We start from the raw sequence: 18,363 nt of genomic DNA on the forward strand, positions 1-18,363 counted from the left end.
GGGCACAGACATGTTAAAAGCACTGAGGCAAGTTGTAGGGGCATCCAGCTCTGGTGGCCACCTTCAAGTAAAGCCAACTCAAAGACCGTCTCTGGTACCCTTGACTTCTAAGGGGCAATGTGGCTAAGAAGAAAGAAAGTTTAAAGTGAAGGATGAAAGAAGATCTACTTTTTTTTTCCTCCTAAATTTTATTTATTTTGTCGTTGGGAATATATACAGCAAAACATACACCAATTCAACAGTTTCTATGTGTACTAGTGACACTGATCACATTCTTTGAGTTGTGCAACCATTCTCACTCTCTTTTTCTGAGCTGTTCCTCCCTCATTAACATAAACTCACTGTCCCCTGAGGTACCCATCTAATCTTTCAAGTTGCGTTGTCAATCTGATCCCATACAGATAGTTCTTAAAAGACTGTAATGCTCAAGGCAGGCCTTTTTCACTAGTTAAGCTAAACTATTATTTGGTTTTAAGATGACTTTAGGAGATATTTTTGGTTTAAGGTTTAAAGATGATCTCAGGGGAACAGTTTCAGGGGTTCATCCAGTCTCCATGGCTCCAGAAAATCTGGAGTCCCTGAGAATTTGAAATTCTGTTCTGCATTTTCCCCCTTTTGATCAGAATTCTTCTACAGAATCTTTGATCAAAATGTTCAGCTGGTAATGGTAGCCGGGCACCATCCAGTTCTTCTGGTCTCATAGCAAAGGAGGCAGTTATTCAGGGAGGCAATTAGCCACACATTCCATATCCTCCTCATATTCCTGACTCTTCTTCTTCTGTTGCTCCGGGTGAACACAGACCAACTATTGTGACTTGGATGGCCACTTATAAGTTTTTAAGACCCCAGGCACTATGCAAAGAACTAGGATGTAGAACTGAGGCACTAAACACGTTGTTAGGCCAATTAACTGGGTTGTTCCATGAAACCATGACCCTAAACCTCCAAACTCAAGGAACCAAATCCCATGAGGTGTTTGGTTGTACAAAAGCAGCAGCAGCAGCTACTCTTTTTTGTCGTCGTTGTAAATATATCTATTGCACAACGTCTGCCAATTCAACTTTTTACCGATGTACAACTTATTGACAGCAACTACAATAATCAGCTGTACAACCCTACCCTTAATCAACACGATCTTTCCATCACCTTTAACCCCTTTTCCTCCTTCCTTCCACCCCTGTTAATCAGAAGCTCTACTTTTTAACACATGCATTTTTAAAGACCTCCTGCCAAACACAGGTGAAAGTCCAACCACAGCAGCCTTAGGGAATACACACGCAGAGCGCTGAAAAGGAAATACTTGAAATCCACAGCACTGTTGAAAAATCAGTGTTGACCATACAAAATGAAGATTCTACGAGTGATCTAAAATTACCTTTGTTGCTTGCTTCCTTGCTCTGAGATTCTCTTCCCAGAAGATGTTACCAAAAAACTCCAGGTGAAGCCAATTTGTATTTCATACCTTTGCCTTCTTGTCTCAAAACCCCTAGATGACCTGTGACCTCAGATGCCCTACAAGGTGTGCTCTCAGAAAGCATATGATAAACTCATGGATACTACACAGTGATTACTTACCCTTAAAATGTCCTTTAGCCTAGGATCAGCTTTACCTTAACAGAGACAAGGTCTTCAACCAAAAGAGTAAAACCTAATGATGGAATATCATATGTGACTGGAGAGAAATTTTCCTAAGTACCCTCACATTATCCACTAGGGACAAATCCCTGCTTCCTCCACTCACAAAGCCAACTCTGTCTAAACTATAGTGAAATCTGTGCGAGCTGGAACTCACCAGAACTGCCTAGTTTTTCTGGGTCTCGCAAGTTTTCCACCTTTGACAGGGTACATTCTTACCAGTTTTTTTATCATTCTATTAGTGGAAAGTATTTGAGTTTTCCGCCTTACACAGGTTCCAGCTTTCGCAGGTTTTACTGTATTACTTCTGCTCTACATGGCCCTGACAACTCTAAAAAAAAATTCAACAGTACTTGTGGTTGAAATGAATGATGTCATATTGCTGGGGGAAAATCACACATCTTTACACGTTCTACACTCACAACGTGTAAAATTATTTCAATTACACATACTTCAAACTTAGCAAAACCAAGAAATCATACCTGCATGACTTGCTGCAGCTTCAGAACTCGCTTGTAGATGGCTGAATTGGGAACATTATAGCGTTTGGCATTTTCAAACATTAAATTCAGATCACACTCCAAGTGATCTAAGGTTTCATATTCTTGGTTCTTTAGCTTGGTTCTGTGAAAGACAAACACATAGCTAGAATATATCCTCAGCCATTATGAGGTATCTTTCCTGAAAGTCTAGTGCAAAATCCTGACAAGCACTAGATGGTATCTTTACTAAAAAAAAACAACGTTGCTGTTGAGTCAATTCTGACTCATAGCAACCCTACAGGATGGAGTAGAACTGTCCCATAGAGTTTCCAAGGCTTAATCTTTACAGAAGCAGATTGCTACATCTTTCTCCCGCAGAGCGGCTGGTGCATTCGAACTGCCGACTTTTCGGTTAGCGGCCAAACACTTAACCACTGCACCACCAGAGCTCCTTGGTACCTTTACTAGTGATAATGATTAGAGGACTGGAAGTGATACTTTAAAGATGAAAGTGAAGAGGCAAAAGCAGCATTATATATAGGCAATAAGACAGTTTACCTGACAATCCAAAAGAATAAACTAAAACACTAAAAGAAGGAATAAGTAGTAAGAGGATATAGTAACGTGGCTAGTTACAAAACAAATACACTAGGACAAACCCTCATGCAGTCCCTCTGAACCCTAGGAAGAAACAAAAGTCAGAAAGATTTTAAGCTACCTCGATGAAGAATCATGATGACCTACCCATTTATGAAAATAAGAGCCGTTCTAGTTCATGACAGTTAAAGAAAAGGGAAAGTACTGGCACATCAGGAAGAAGCATTTAAGATAATATATTTACCTCTGGGGGAGATACATATGGACAATGAAGGGTGGTCTTAAGATGAGTAATGAGAGGCAGATACGTCAAAGGCCATTCACTACTCCTCCTCCAATATAAACATTTGTAACTAATTATGATTTACAACTGAGGTTTTTTTTAATTATTTTACTTAAAAGTCTTAAGAATTTAGATCTCTTTTGCTATCACTTACACCAACTCTCATAAAGGCCCTTTGCACTTTTTACAAAGTGAAGAGTCACTGTTTGCCCTAACACTGCATGCCATTATATATTTCTAACCATCAAAGTCACAAGAAATAGTATTAAGAGTAACAATGTGCCTAAAAAGCCTCACAGGATGAATGTAGAGATTCTAAACTTCTCTTGGAATGGCACCATTCATTTAGCATGTCATTAAAGTTTTATTTAAAATTTATCAATTTATCAAAACCATATGCAGGTTCCATGTAGTACTTAAGGCAATATGAATGTTAGAGAACATCTCTGGAATGAACCAGAAATAACTACAAAGTACAAATCCAGCTCTCAGTACCAGCTTCAACAGCTAGCACCCAGAGTTTACTCACAGCCTCAGAGTCCATGGGTAAAGTGCTGGGTATTCCCAAACTTGTAAATATTCACTGATAGAGAACTCAAACTTGTAAATGACAACATTCACTACTAATAAATCTGCAGATATTTACCAGACTAATGTTAATGAAGGGTAGTGGGGTCTGCCTTGAGTACAGTGCTCCTCTAAAGAACTATCTATATGGGATCAATTGACAACAGCAATTCGAAACGTAAGACAGAAAGCTTAGAGGGTAGTGAGTTTATGTTAATGTGGGGGAAAGTACTCCAAAAAGCAGGGTGAGAATGGGTGCACAACTTGAGGAATGTAATCAATGTCACTGAATTGTACGCTTAGAAGTTGTTGAACTGGTGTTTGTTCTGCTGTGTATATTTTCAACAACAACAAAAAACAGGCAATTAAAAAAAAAAGAGTAATGGGGTGAGGGAAGGGCGGAATGGAAAATGAAACAGGGATGACAAGCCCTATCACAGAAAGTGGCATGTGGAACCACACTATTTAGCTCTTGCCCAATCTTCCATTTTTGTTGCTTTTAGGGACACTCAACTGTCTTCTGTCAAAAATCCTCCTAGACCTGAACTAATTAATATACAATGGCTATTTAAATTAGAATTAAGCAAGATTTAAAATCTAGTTCCACAGTCGCCTTCGCCAAATTTCAAGAACTAAATAGTCACATGTGACTAGTGCCCATCATGTCAGACAGTGCAGGTACAGAACATTTCCATCACTGCAGAAAGTTCTACTGGACAGCAATGCCCCCAGACAGAGCACAGTGGAAGGTAGTCCAGGCACAGTGAGCTCCTGTCAAGCACCACTCATGGGCTGGAGCCAAGGCTCAGCATATGTCCCTAGAAGGAAGGTAAGATTAACAAAAACCAAACTCATTGCCATCGAGTCGATTCCAACTCATAGAGACCCTACAGGACAGAGTAGAACAGCCCCATAGGGGTTCCAAGATCCTGGCGGATCTGAACTGCTGACCTTTCAGTTAGCAGCCGAACTCTTAACCACTATAACACCAGGGTTTCCAAGGTAGATAAGGGTCAACTTTTAGGAAGTCTGATCTTACTCTTTTTTTTTTTTAAGGTAAGATTAGACCTCCTAAAAGTTGACTCTTCAGAACTCTGAAGTGCTACCAGCTAGGCCTCAACCACTTCCCTATTCCTCACTCTCCTCTATCGGTGCACCACATACCTGACATAATAAATTTAAAAAGGCAAACAAGGTGCAGAATTACTGTTAATAAAGTAAGGTTTATATTAGAAAACTCCAACTTGGAAGGTTTAGGCACTGAAATGAATTGGCTGAACAATCTGTATTCTTTGAGCTGAATTAATTAGACTACCTGAAGGAAAAAAAAAAAACAGGAGAAAACAACAAAAACACAAATTGTTTATTTAAAAGGGAACCTCTAAATCTATGTTACTTTAAGAGGCCCAAATAAACTGATATTCCATATGCTCCTTGTGTACAAGATGTCCAAAGTCTGAATTAAACAGAAGCACAATAAATGTTAGTGATCAAATGATAAAAGCAGAGGTTACAAATGCAAAACTATAAAACATATGTTGTTAGCCAACCTTATTTCCAAGAGTCCAGCAAGTACAAGGATTTTATTCCTACTGTACAGGTTAGTTATCTGCCATGTAAATACCAGCCTACTCTGACCACATTCAGTTAAGATATTTTTACCTGTATCTTGACTCTTATCTGGGTATAATGCAAAATATAACCCACACCGTGGCAGTTACAAAACAACCGTATTTTAATATTACTTATTTCCTACTATATTTAGTGATACTATTTTTTGGAGCCCTGGTGGCACAGTGGTTACCATCTACGGCTGCTAACCAAAAGGCTGGCAGTTCAAATTCACCAGCTACTCCTTGGAAACCCTTTGGGGTAGTTCTACTCTGTCCCACAGGGTCGCTACGAGTCAGAACGGACTCAACGACAATGGGTTTGGTTTTTTTTTTTAACAGTGATTTACGTATTCTTTCTGACTGAATACTCAATAATCACTATCATTTTCTAAGTTGAAAACGAAAGCCAAGATGAACTATCCTTCAGGTATGGTTTCAGCTGATGAATTCTCCAAGAGCTGACTATGCTTATTCTGGGGGTTCAGCTATAGATACACAGTTTAAATACATAATTAAATATCAATGAATAGTACAGACAGATAGATTTTTGTACTTTGCTCAGTTATTAGACGAATAAACAAGTTAAATTCTGAGCTGCATTACTTTTCAAATCCATAATCGACACACAAACACTTAGCTGAAACCGCCTTTTGTTTATATGCCTCTTGACTCTATTCCAGTACAAAGAATGTTATTTACATTTAACTAAATTTATTTCTCACTTTTCATATAGAAGTGATATTCACGTATACCCTAGCTATGTGAAAAACTTTTTACCTTTAATATCCTTATCCATCTTAGGAAGGGGTATGTATGTGCAGGCTTAACCACAAGAAAACGGATTTACACTGAGCAGCGTAGGAGACATCTTACCTGATCTGTTGTAGTGATATGGGCATTTTAATTTGTTGATAATAATCAGGGTATTTTTTCTTTGAAGGCAAATGGAAAAAAGGTTCAGCTATTAGCTGCCCCTGGTTATTCCGACAGCTCCTAACTGTGTCATAAAGCTGATAAAAAGGATTTGAAACATCCATAAAGGAAGTAATGCTCTCTGCTTCCGATTCTCCTTCCTCATAACGTGCAGCTAGAAAGACAAAAAAATATTTTTTACGAGCGAAAAGGCAGAAAGAAAGGAAGAATGAAAGATCCATACTTTAAAGCCCTTTTAACAACTTTCCAGATTAAACTATACATATTTGAGAATAATATTAAAGAACAGCCACCGATTTCAAAACATACTATAAAGCTACAGTAGTCAAAACAATCTGGTACTGGTATAATGACAGACATAAAGATCAATGGAAAAGAATGGAGAGTCCAAAAATAAACCTACATCTATAGTCAACCGATTTTTGATAAGGGTACTAAGTCCATCCAGTGGGGAAAGAACAGTCCCTTTCATAAATGGTACTGGGACACTGGATTTCCACAAGCAAAAGAATGAAGCTGGACACAACCTCACACTATACACAAAAATTAACTCAAAATGGATCAACAACCTCAATGTAACAACTAAAAAACCATAAAACTCTTAGAAGAAAACATAGGGGTAATGCTAGTTTCTGGCACTAGATTCTTAGATACGACACCAAAAGCATGGGAAACTAAAGATAATACAGATAAATTGGACTTCATCAAACTAAAAACTATTGTTTATCAAAGGACTTTATTAACAAAATGAAGAGACAACCTACACAAAAGCAGAAAATTTTCGGGAACCATATACTGGGCAAGGGGTTAATAAAGAACTTCTACAGCTCAACAACAAAAAGACAAACAACCCAATTAAAAAAAGGCAAACGACTTGAACAGACGTTTCTCCAAAGAAGATATGCAAATGGCTAACAAGTACATGAAATGATGCTCAACATCATTAGTCATTATGGACATGCAAATCAAAAGTACAATGTGATACCACTCTATCCTCACTAGGATGGCTATTAGAAAAACGGAAAATAACGAGTGTTAGCAAGGATGTGGAGAAATGAACTCTCATGCATTGCTGGTGGGAATGTTAAAATGGTCTGGCAGTTCCTCAAAAAGTTAAACATAGAATTACCGTATGACCGAGCAAGACCACTCCCATGTATATACCCAAAAGAATTGAAAGTATGAACACAAACAGATACTTGTACACCAATTTTCATTGCAGCACTATTCACAACAGCCGAAATGTGGAAACAACCTAAACGTCCTTCATCAGATGAATGGATAAACAAAATGTAGTATATACATACAATGGAGTATCTCTCAGCCATAAAGATAAATGAAGGCTTGATACAGACTACAGCATGGATGAACCTTGAAAACATTATGCTGAATGAAGTAAGTCAATTACAGAAGGACAAATATTGTATGATCCCACTTATATGAAATATCTAGGACAGACACATGTACAGAGACCAAAGTTTATGAGTGATTACCAGGGGCAAGTAGAAGGGAGGGGGAAAGAAGGGTTCCTTGCTGAGGGGACACTGAGCTTCTGTTAATGGTGATGGAAAATTTTGGAAAAGGACAGTAGTGACGGTTGTACAACATGATAAACATAACTAATGTCACTGAACTGTACATGTAAAGAATGCTAAAATGGCAAATGTTTTGTAGTATATATACTTACCACAATAAAAAAAGGCTCTTACATTGTAAATGATATTAGTAATGTTTAATATAATTGCATGTCTAGAGAAATACTATATAGAAATAGAATAGAATCTTAAATAGAGACAGAAAAAGTCACTGTTGTTAAAAAGTTACAAAATAGTTTCTCTTTTTAAATGAGCTTCTTTCAGAGACTCCTTGCTATGTGTTCTTGGCCAAGAAAAGAGCAAATAGCTATTCACAGATTTCAAAAGTAAAGCAGTGGCATACAGTTTAGCATACTATAAATTTAGATTGAGCTGATACTGTCAAACTTGGTTTAATGGCTTTGCCCCACTGACCTATAGCATCCCTGAGTTAAGTTTTAGGTAGAAGCTAATCGTAAAAGCACCAAAACATGTAATCGTTTTTCTAGAAATATAAAATATATTGCTCATTTCCCTGCTCTTAAACTGTTTAAGGACCATAATTTAAATTTTTCTTGCTAGATCAGGACAATCATAATCACTACGTACTCCTGTGTAAGAAAAACATTTATTAAGCACTTAGCTATACGTTAAGAGCTTGACAAATACCAATCACGGGTAATTCTAATACCACCCCCCTAAAAGAGGTAATGTTATCTTTTTGCAAATGAGAAAACTCGGGCATAAAGAGGTTAATGACTTGCCCGAGGTCAGCTAGCTTCTACGGTGGTAGAGAGGGGATTTGGCTGCCAGGTTATGGAGCTAGAAACAAAGACAGGATTTGACACTAGCCTTTTCTGACTTTGCTACCTCTAAACTTTTTCATAAAGAACTTGTATATCTTTTGTTAATTTATTTACAAAATAAATTTTACAAAATTATTTATCTGTGTAATTTCTATCTAGATTTATTATACATATTGCAGTTACTGTATATTCATATTGATGTAAACTATCTTTTTAAAAATTACATTTTCTTTTTGTGGCTGATTTCGGGTATTAAATGGATTTTTGTAAACTGTAGTGATTTTACATTCAGTACTTTATTATTATTAGAAATCCTAATAATTTATCTGTAGTCTTTTTCCCTTTTAATCCTTGATAATTATTTTTTTATATAACTTATTTTATTTTTGCTGTTATTGAGAATATACACAGCAGAACATACACAAATTCAACGATTTCTGCATGTACAATTCGGTGACACTGATTACATTTTTCAAACGTGCAACCATTCTTACCCTCCTTTTCTGAGTTGCTCCTCCCCTATTAACACAAACTCATTGCCCCCTAAGGTTCCTATCTAATCTTTCAATTTGATCCCATATAGATAGTTCTTAAAAGAGCATAATGCTCAAGGCAGGCCTTTTTTATTAGTTAAGCTAAACTATTGTTTGGTTTTAAGAAGACTTCAGGGGATGTTTTTGGTTTAAGGTCTGCAGATTATCTCAGGGAAATAGTTTCAGGGGTTCATCTACCCTCCATGACTCCAGAACACCTAGAGTTTATGAGAATTTGAAATTCTGAACCACATTTTCCCCCTTTTGGATAAGGATTCTTCTACAGAATCTTTGATTAAAATGTTCAGTAATGGTAGCCGGGCACCATCCAGTTCTTCTAGTCTCATGGCAAAAGAGGCAGTTGCTCATGGATGCAATTAGCCACACATTCCATATCCTTCTCCTATTCCTGACTCTCCTTCTTCTATTGCTCCAGCTGAACAGAGATCAATTGTTGTGCCTTGGATGGCCACTTGTAAGCTTTTAAGACCCCAGGTACTACACAGTGAACTAGGAGGTAGAACAGGAGCACTAAACACATTATTAGGCCAATTAACTGGGATGTCCCATGAAACCATGACCCTAAGCCTCCAAACCAAGGCACAAAATCCCATGAGGTGTTTGGTTGTACATAAGCAGTCTTGGCAGCTACTGTTATTTTTATTTTTTTGGTCACTGTTGTAAATATATCTATCACACAACTTTTGCCAGTTCAACTTCTTACAGGTGTAAAACTTCTTGACAGCAATTAATTGTCTGTACCACCCCACCCTTAATCAGTGTGATTTTTTCATCACCATAAACCAAAACTCAGTGCTCTGTAAATAATCTTCCCTTTCTCCCTCCTTCCCATCCCTCATAACCACTAAGAAACTTTGGTCTCTATACATTTTGCCTGTTCTTTCTTGTCTTTTTATATAAGTGAGATCATACAATATTTGTCCTTTTGTGATTGGCTTATTAACTCAACATAATGTCTTCAAGTTCCATCCATATTGTAGCATGTATCAAGACTTCATTCCTCTTATTGGTTGAGTAGTATTCCATTGTATGTATGCACCACATTTTGCTTATCCATTCATCCACTGATGTGCATTTAAGTTTTTTCCACCTTTTGGCTATTGTGAATAGTGCAGCAGTGAAGACTGGTGTACAAATATCTGTCTGAGTCTCTGCTTTCAAGTCTTTTGGGTATATTATCTGTAGAGTCCTTTGAGTAGACTACTCAAAAGACAATGTATCATCTGCAATCCTTAGACATATTTCTCTTTTTCTGATCCTTATACCTTCCTTGATATCACTGTATGCTGGCTAGTACTTTGACCAAAAGAGGTAATAGCATTCTTACTTTGTTTCTGACAGTAAAGCGAATGCTGCTAACATTTACCCATTAAAAAATGGGATGCCCGTTATCAAGTCAGGAAAGACCCCCTTTTAATCCTAATTTGCTACGCATTTTACCATAAATGGGAATCAAAGCATTTATCAAATTTATCTACTGAGCCAATCGTATGGTTTACTTCTTTCATCTATTACTGTAGTGAATGATACTTTTTTCTAATGTTGAACCAATCTAGTATTCCCAGAATGAATCCAGCCATGTCATCATGAGGAGCCCTGGTGACGTAGTGGTTACAGAGCTCAGCTGCTAACCAAAACGTTGGTGGTTCAAATCCACTAGCCGCTCCGTGGGAGAAAGATGTGGCAGTTCGTTTCTGTAAAGATCTATAGCCTTGGAAACCCTGTAAGGCAGTTCTACTCTGTCCTATACGGTCGCTATCAGTTGGAATCGACTCAACTGCAACGGGTTTGGTTGGGTTTGTCATTATGTTATTATCTTTTATATACACTGCTGCACACAGTTTGCTTATATTATGTTTGGTTTTGGTATCTGGGTTATACTAGAAATACAGAATGAATCGGGAGCATATTTTCTATCCTGCAGAGGAGTTTATATAAACTTCTGTTCCTTGAATGTTTAGGTTGGTGTTTTCTATGTGGGAAGGTTTTTAACTCATGATTTAATTTCCTTAAAGGTTATAGAACTAATCAATCTTTTTATTCTGTAATTAATTTTAGAAATTTATCATTTTTTAGGAATTTGTCCATTTCATCTAAATTTTCAAACTCATTTGCATAAAAATGTTTATACATTCTCTTTTAGTCTCTGTATGGCCCTCCTTTCCCCCTAATATTATTTGTGCCTTCTGTTTTTTTGATAATCTTACCATTGATTTTCTATTTAAATATTAGTATTTTTCATAGAATGGCTCAACTTTATTGACCCTTTCTATTATAGATTTCCTTTCTACCCAATGAATTTCTTTTCTGCTCTTTATCTTCTTTTTCCTAATTTCTTTGGTTTTACTCTTATTATTGACTTATGCTGAATGCTTAGTTCATTTACTTTCAGCTGTTCTTCTTTTCTAAATAGAAGCATTCAGATCTATAAATTTCCTTCCAAATACCGTAGCTGTACCCCACTAATTTGGACATGTAGCATTTTTTTAACGTGCAATTTCAAGTATTTAAAAATTTCTATTATAATTTCTCTTTTAACCCACGAGTTTATTTTTAAATTTCTGTATGTTCGGGTTTTAAAATTTTATTTTATTTTTAATTTTAATTGATATCTTTGTTGCACTGTGTTCAGAAATACATTCTGTATAATACCCAATCTTCCAAACTTGTTGAGATTTATGTTATGGCTGAGTAAATGATCAACTTTTGTAAATGTTATATATGAACCCAAGAAGAACATGTATTCTCCAATTGTACAACACATGTCTGTTATATCTAGCTTATTGGGGTAAGCTGGATAATGGTCCCCAAAGATATATACATCCTAATTCACAGAACCTGTGACTGTTATCTTACAAGGCAAAAGGGACTTTGCAGATGTGATCAAGTTAAGGATGTTGAGACAGGAGATTATCCCGGTGAGAACTAAATGTAATCACAAGGGTCCTTAGAAAAGCGAGGCAAGAAGGTCAAAGGAGGAAGGAGATGGGATGACAGATGCTGCAGATGGAGTGCTGTGCTTTGAAGATGGTGGAAAGACCACAAGGCAAGGAAGACAGGCAGCCTCTGGAAGCTAGAAAAGGCAAGAAAATGGATTCTCCCCAAGAGCCTCCAGTAAGAACACTGGTTTGCTGATACCTTCATTTTAGACTTCTGACCTCCAAAACTGTAAAAGAAAAAATCTGTGTTGTTTTAAGCCACTAAGTTTGTGGTAATTTGTTACAGCAACAATAGGAAACTAATACACTTGTGAAGAAGTTATGTTCAAATCATCTCCATCTTCCCTGGTTTTCTGCCTGCTTACCTAGCAATAATTGAGAAAGAGGGGCTTCCACTCTGAAAGGAATGTTTTCAATTTCTCCATGAAATTTCATCTGCTTGCTTTACATATTTTTAGCTGTTTTATAATTTACCTTACTGAAGAAATAAACATTTTATCATTAAGAGGTGAATCCGTCTTATCTTATGCAATCCTTTCTCTGTTTGAAAGTCATATATTTTATTAGAAGTCAGTGTAGGTACTCTAGGTTTCTTTGGTTATTTGCCTGATACATCTTTTTCCATCCTTTTCAACTTTCCTCTGTGTGTGTGTGTGTGTTTTTTTTTTTAAAGGCATGTCTCTTGTAACCAGAACATAATCAGATTTTTAAAAAAATCCAATTGGGCTAAATTCATACTATTAACAGTGATTTCTGAGATAAAATTTGGACTTGTTTCTCTCATCCTTATGCTTTCTATTTTCCCCACTTTTTTTATGTGTCTTTCTGCCTTCTTGTCTTATTTTGGGGGGGTGGTGAAGGATGGAAAATGGCATGTTTTATTTGATCTGTTTTTCTTATTTTATCCCCAATCCCATTTCTGCTCTTGTAGTGACAGTAACTGTGCACTGCGTGCTCTTCTTTCTCTCCCTCCCCTCCCCAAGGCCTCCGGTGCACGGTGTGGTTTGTCTAATAAATCCCCTCAGGAAGTCAGGACACTTTTTGAATTCTTATGCCTGCTTTCCATGGGCTCTTTCCTGTTGCCCCAACATCATGTTATCCCTCCTTTGCTATGTTCACCGTATCTGCCCCTAAGCTTTTTCCAAAGGTGGGAAGCAGAAAACCAAACATGTTAGAACCCGTTGCCGTCGAGTCGATTCTGACTCATAGCAACCCTCTAAGGACAGAGTAGGGTTTCCAAGGAGGAGCTGGTGGATTCCAACTGCTGACCTTTCGGTTAGCAGCCAAGCTCTTAAACACTGCACCACCAGGGCTCCAAATACGTTACAATTTTAACTAAATTAAGGATAAACAGGTTCAGAGTAATGGCCTGAAGGATCTACCATATACAAAGTTCATGTCACCTAGTTTGTTTTCTCATAGATGAGGTTTGTAAATAAGAATCCCTCTGTGATAAACGGATTTCTTATGAGAGGAAAAGCAACAAATAGCTTTTAGGACTGTTGTAAATGGTGTGCTTTTCCTTCAATTTGTTGTGCTACTATAAGGTTACTGATGCAACCAAATGTTAGACGGAAACCTAAACATATGTGTCACTCTTTTAATCAGTAAAAAACAAAGCTATCAAAAAAGATAATTTTTCTTTCAATTCTTGCCAGGACCAGGATGATTTAAGTACAAAACATAATTGTGTAGATGACTGTGTCAAAAAAATAAATTCATACTCTAGTATGTAGTCTATAGTGATTATGAAATCTCCACAGAACATTCAGTCATCCATAGAAAATAAGATTCAACTGGAAAAATCTGTTGTCATTTGATTATAAAATCAGAAGACATGCCAGAATAATTTAATAAAATAAATTTTATCTCTACATATAAAAACACCCACCATAAAATGAAAAATATTATACGAAACTTAAGAGAAAAACAGACAAGGAACTCAAATACACCTCTACAGCTGTCCTTTAGGTTGCTGTTTATTAACAAATCATATTCTTTTACACTGATTTTTAGTGCCCAATGCCCTTTGCTGAGCTTGTTTAAGTGCTCTGATTTTAATTTATATCGATCTTTAAATCATAAACTCTAGTCACAAAATTACAGCCTACTGAAAGAAATATAAGCCACTGATCAGAAAATCTAACATAATGTGAATTTCTCTCTGGGATTTCATGATAGTTTCACCAGTACTATTTATCATTATAGGTTTTAAACCAGGATCTGCTAAGTCATCAGACCACTGGTTTCTGAGTACTTCTTTACGCAGCTACAAGTTTTACCACAAAATAAAGCAATAAGCTTAAGATAAATTCGCCAACCAAAGAATGCAATCAAAATGCAACAAAATGGCATATACTCCAAACACTGAGAAACTCTCAGCTAGATCAAAGTCACTGAAATTTTCCTCAGCCAGGATAAGTTGAGAAGGTATTAACTAGTCACAACCTAATTCCTACCAGCTAAAGCAGCATCCTCTTCACTTTCTGAGCCATACTGAAGTGCCATGGTAATCGCTGATAAACGACCCCCTTGGACTGCTCTTTTATTACTACAAAGAAAAACAAGCAATTAGAAGACAGGGAAAGATGTGATCGTAATTTGGTTACTTTAGGAATTGTTAAGAATGCAGTCACATCAAAGAAAAAAGCTTCTATTTAACCACTTCCTCAATTTATCTTTGTCCTTCTTAATATTCTCCATAACCAATCTTAGCTGGGAAGGCTGATTTTTCCTCTTAGAAAAGAGGAGTAGTGATAGAAAGCCTAGCCTAAGCAAACTGCAATTTGCTTTTTACTTAAATGCAACACTATTCCCTGTTTTATGAAAAATAAGGATGCAATCACAGTTATTGGCAATTCTTTCCTAAGATGCTCATATTTTACACTGAATACGAATTCTATTCCTAACACAAAATTTATATTTGACTACACATTTTATTGGTTAACCAACATTAAATACTGCCTGACAAACAGCTTCTGTTTAAGCATTTTCTGAGAGATGAGGTCAGGCTGACTATAGCACCTCAACTTTTAAAATAAAACACGTGATAACAAATTCATGTAATAATCCAACTAAACCCACAAATATTACTTCAAGATACGCATCAGGCAAACATTAGGATGCCTAACCACATAAGAGTAGGTCAGCTCTCAGACCAAACACACGAACACTCAATCTCACCGGTAATACTTGCTAGTGGGATTTCTCTCTTCACTAAGGCTGCCTTTACCGTGCGAAGAACCCGTCAGCCTGGCTGCAGCCAAATTTGATGCAGTTCTATACAGAGATAAGATAAAAAAGAAGCTTAGAAATCTGACAGCTAAAATCACAAATAAACCCACATATTTAAGGTCATGAATGTTGGATGAACAAAAAAGGCCAAAGGCAAGGAGGCAACATTTTTCTTCTTCTTTTCTAAATTAAACGCTCAAATATTTCCGAGTCCCTACTATGCAGTAGGTTCTGCTCCAGGACCTAAGAACTCTGCAGGAGAGTGCAGACCAGGGCCTGTCCTCCACAGAGCTTACGTTCACTGCAGTGCTCAGAGGGTCTGGTGATGAAACAAGGGTCAGGGCCAGGAGAAAGCTTCGAAAGTAGCCAACAAATTCTCCCATTTTGTGTAGCAGAAAACAGAATCCCAGAACTAAGGCTTGTTCAAAGTCACAGTTCTAGCTCAAGGAAAAGCCAGGATGAGACTTTAGATCTCTTAACACCTGGCTAAAGACTCTTATGGAAAATATAATTACACATACACACATACAATCGTACAATTGTATAAAAAAACCAAACCAAATTCACCGCCATCGAGTTGGCTCCTGACTCATAGCGACCCTATAAGACAGAGCGCTAGAGCTGCCCCACAGGTTTCCAAATAGCAGCTGGTGGATTTGAACTGCTGACCTTTTGGTTAGCAGCTGAGCTCTTAATCACTGTGCCACCAAGACTCCTTCAAATTTTGATTTAAAAAAACCTGTTGCCATGGAGTCGATTCTGACTCATAGCAACCCTACAGGACAGAGTAGAACTGCCCCATACGGTTTCCAAGGAGCGGCTGGTGGATTCGAACTGCCAACCTTTTTGGTTAGCAGTTGAACTCTTAACCACTGTATCACGAGGGCTCCTTAACTGTATAAAGCAATAAAAATATATAGTGATGTTAAGCATTTAAAAAATGTTTGCTTTTACATAATGACCTTCAGTTGCCATGAAGGGATTGGGTAAGGGTTACCCTACTCTCTTCAGAATAACACTATCAACTGTAAATAAAATCTTGAAATGCAACACAAATCTTGTTTTCTACTGTATTGATTTCACTAGCTAGAAAATCTGGCAAATAATAAAGGGCACAAGCATCTTAAACATTTTTGAACCTACCTTATTCTAAGGCTCGACTTAGCCATTTCATGATGTTCAATTTCTGCCTTTTTCATATAAAATATTTTTTTAATTGAATTTGCATCCTGTCAAGATAAAGATTACTTGGCTTAAAAAAGGAAGAGAAAGAATGGAAAGTTTACAACGCCCTCACTCACGCACTGGGCACCTTCTATGGTGCTCCTTCCATGTGGAGTAGACTTCCATACAATGTTCACAAAGCTGCACTCTCTCACCTTTCTACACGTTTCCAAAACATCTTCACAAAGTTGTCACTAATCAAATATAAATTAAAGAGCCTCCTAGTGCTTTCACATTAAGGAACAGACAAAGATCTAATGGTGAACAAGAGAAGAAGGGGGTGAAAATAAAATGAACTCAGCCTGTATATGCTGAACTAAAAATTGGAGCAAAGATGTAACACTAAGATTAAAGACTATGCAAACAAGTTCAGGATTAATGTACTTTCTGAGACTAACAGCACACTAACGTATAAAATCTAAAATGTCACTTCTCTTTACAATTTAGAGAAAATAAAAAAGTAGAATTCTTAACTGTGTCAACAATTAATATTGTACTGTTAAAATGTCCTATCAAGACTAAGAATGCAAAGGACTTCATAGTTCATTCCTGATTTTCACTGTTCCTTAAAAGAGGAAAGATAAAAGTTAACATTAACCACCAACAGTAACTGCGGGTATCTGAGTCAGCTTTCTGACAGTCAAAATGATTTTGCCCCGAAAAGATTTTCTCAGTATCCCCTGCTAACTCTCCACTAATATATCATTAATTCACAACATTTCTCCAAGCAGCTGTTCATTACAGGAATACAAAAGTTCTAAGAGGGAAATGCAAAGCAATGAGACAGTCAATTTACATTGGGTATTACACTATACACAATGCTTTTTATATTTATGAAGTTTAAATGCAGGAAATAAAGCAATATTTAAATAAAAAAGGGATCAAAAGTTAATCTTTTCTGACATAAGGCTAGACATATAGACGAATGGAGTAGAACTGATAATCCAGAAATAAACCCATACATCTAAGGTCAACTGATTTTCAACAAGGGCACCAAGACGATCCAGTGGGAGAAAGAAGAGTCATTTCAACATGTGGCACTGGGACAAATGAAGATCCCATGCAGAAGAATGAAACTGGACCGCTAACTCACACTAGATAAAAAATTAACCCAAAATGGATCAAAGACCTAAATATAAAAGCTAAAGTTATAAAACTCTTAGAAAAAAAATACGTGTAACTCTTCATGATCCTGGATTAGTCAATAGTTTCTTAGATTTGACACTTAAAATACAAGGGAAAAAAATAAACTAGACTTCATCAAAATTAAAAGCTTTTGTGCTTCAAAGATACTTATCAAGAAAATGAAAAGGCAACCCACAGAATGAGAGAAAACAGTTGCAAATCATTATCTGATAAGGGTCTAAATACAGAATATATACACTTACAACTTACAACTCAGCAATGAAAAGACAAATAACCCAATTTAAAAATGGGCAAGGGTTTAAACATTCATTTCTCCAAAGATACACAACTGACCAATATGCACATGAAAAGGTGCTCAATATCACTGTCAGTAGGAAAATGCAAATTAAAATCATAATAAGATACCACTTCACAACCACTAGGATGGCTATGATTTAAAACAAACAAACAGAAAACAAGTGTTGGTGAGGATGTGGAGAAAATGCAATCCTCATACAATGCTGGTGGGAATGTAAAACAGTGCAGCCACTATGGAAAAAAGCTTTGCAGTGCCTTACAAAGTTAAATACAGAGTTACCATATGACCCAACAATTCCACTCCTAGGTATATACTCAAGAGAACCGAAAACAGATATCCACACTAAAACTTGTACACTAATGTTCATAGCAGCATTATTCATAATAGAGTGGAAACAACCCAAACGTCAATCAACTTAATGAATGGGTACGCAAAACGTAGTACATTGAAACAATGCAATATAATTCAGCAATAAAAA

The 18,363-nt window shown here is 36.8% G+C and overlaps 1 protein-coding gene across 5 annotated transcripts in view; it reads right to left on the minus strand.

Moving 5' to 3' along the window:
* PBRM1 (polybromo 1) overlaps window positions 1–17,948 on the minus strand; it is an 83,363-nt gene extending 65,415 nt beyond the window's left edge. For 4 of the 5 annotated variants that reach the window (XM_023727258.1, XM_023727251.1, XM_023727242.1 and 1 more), the window contains exons 1-5: window positions 16,361–17,948; window positions 15,167–15,262; window positions 14,443–14,534; window positions 6,051–6,264; window positions 2,118–2,259 (exon numbers count right to left, since the gene is read on the minus strand). In XM_023727258.1, the coding sequence (XP_023583026.1) occupies window positions 2,118–2,259; window positions 6,051–6,264; window positions 14,443–14,534; window positions 15,167–15,262; window positions 16,361–16,416 (600 nt within the window). In that variant the 5' untranslated portion in view covers window positions 16,417–17,948. Of the gene's footprint in view, window positions 1–2,117; window positions 2,260–6,050; window positions 6,265–14,442; window positions 14,535–15,166; window positions 15,263–16,360 lie in introns of those variants that run through there. The other variant, XM_023727261.1, reaches the window with a different exon arrangement.
* Window positions 17,949–18,363: the final 415 nt, after the last annotated feature.

This window comes from Trichechus manatus, unplaced genomic scaffold, assembly GCF_000243295.1.
Source record: "Trichechus manatus latirostris isolate Lorelei unplaced genomic scaffold, TriManLat1.0 scaffold00001, whole genome shotgun sequence".
In the NCBI taxonomy this organism is placed as follows: Eukaryota; Metazoa; Chordata; class Mammalia; order Sirenia; family Trichechidae; genus Trichechus; species Trichechus manatus.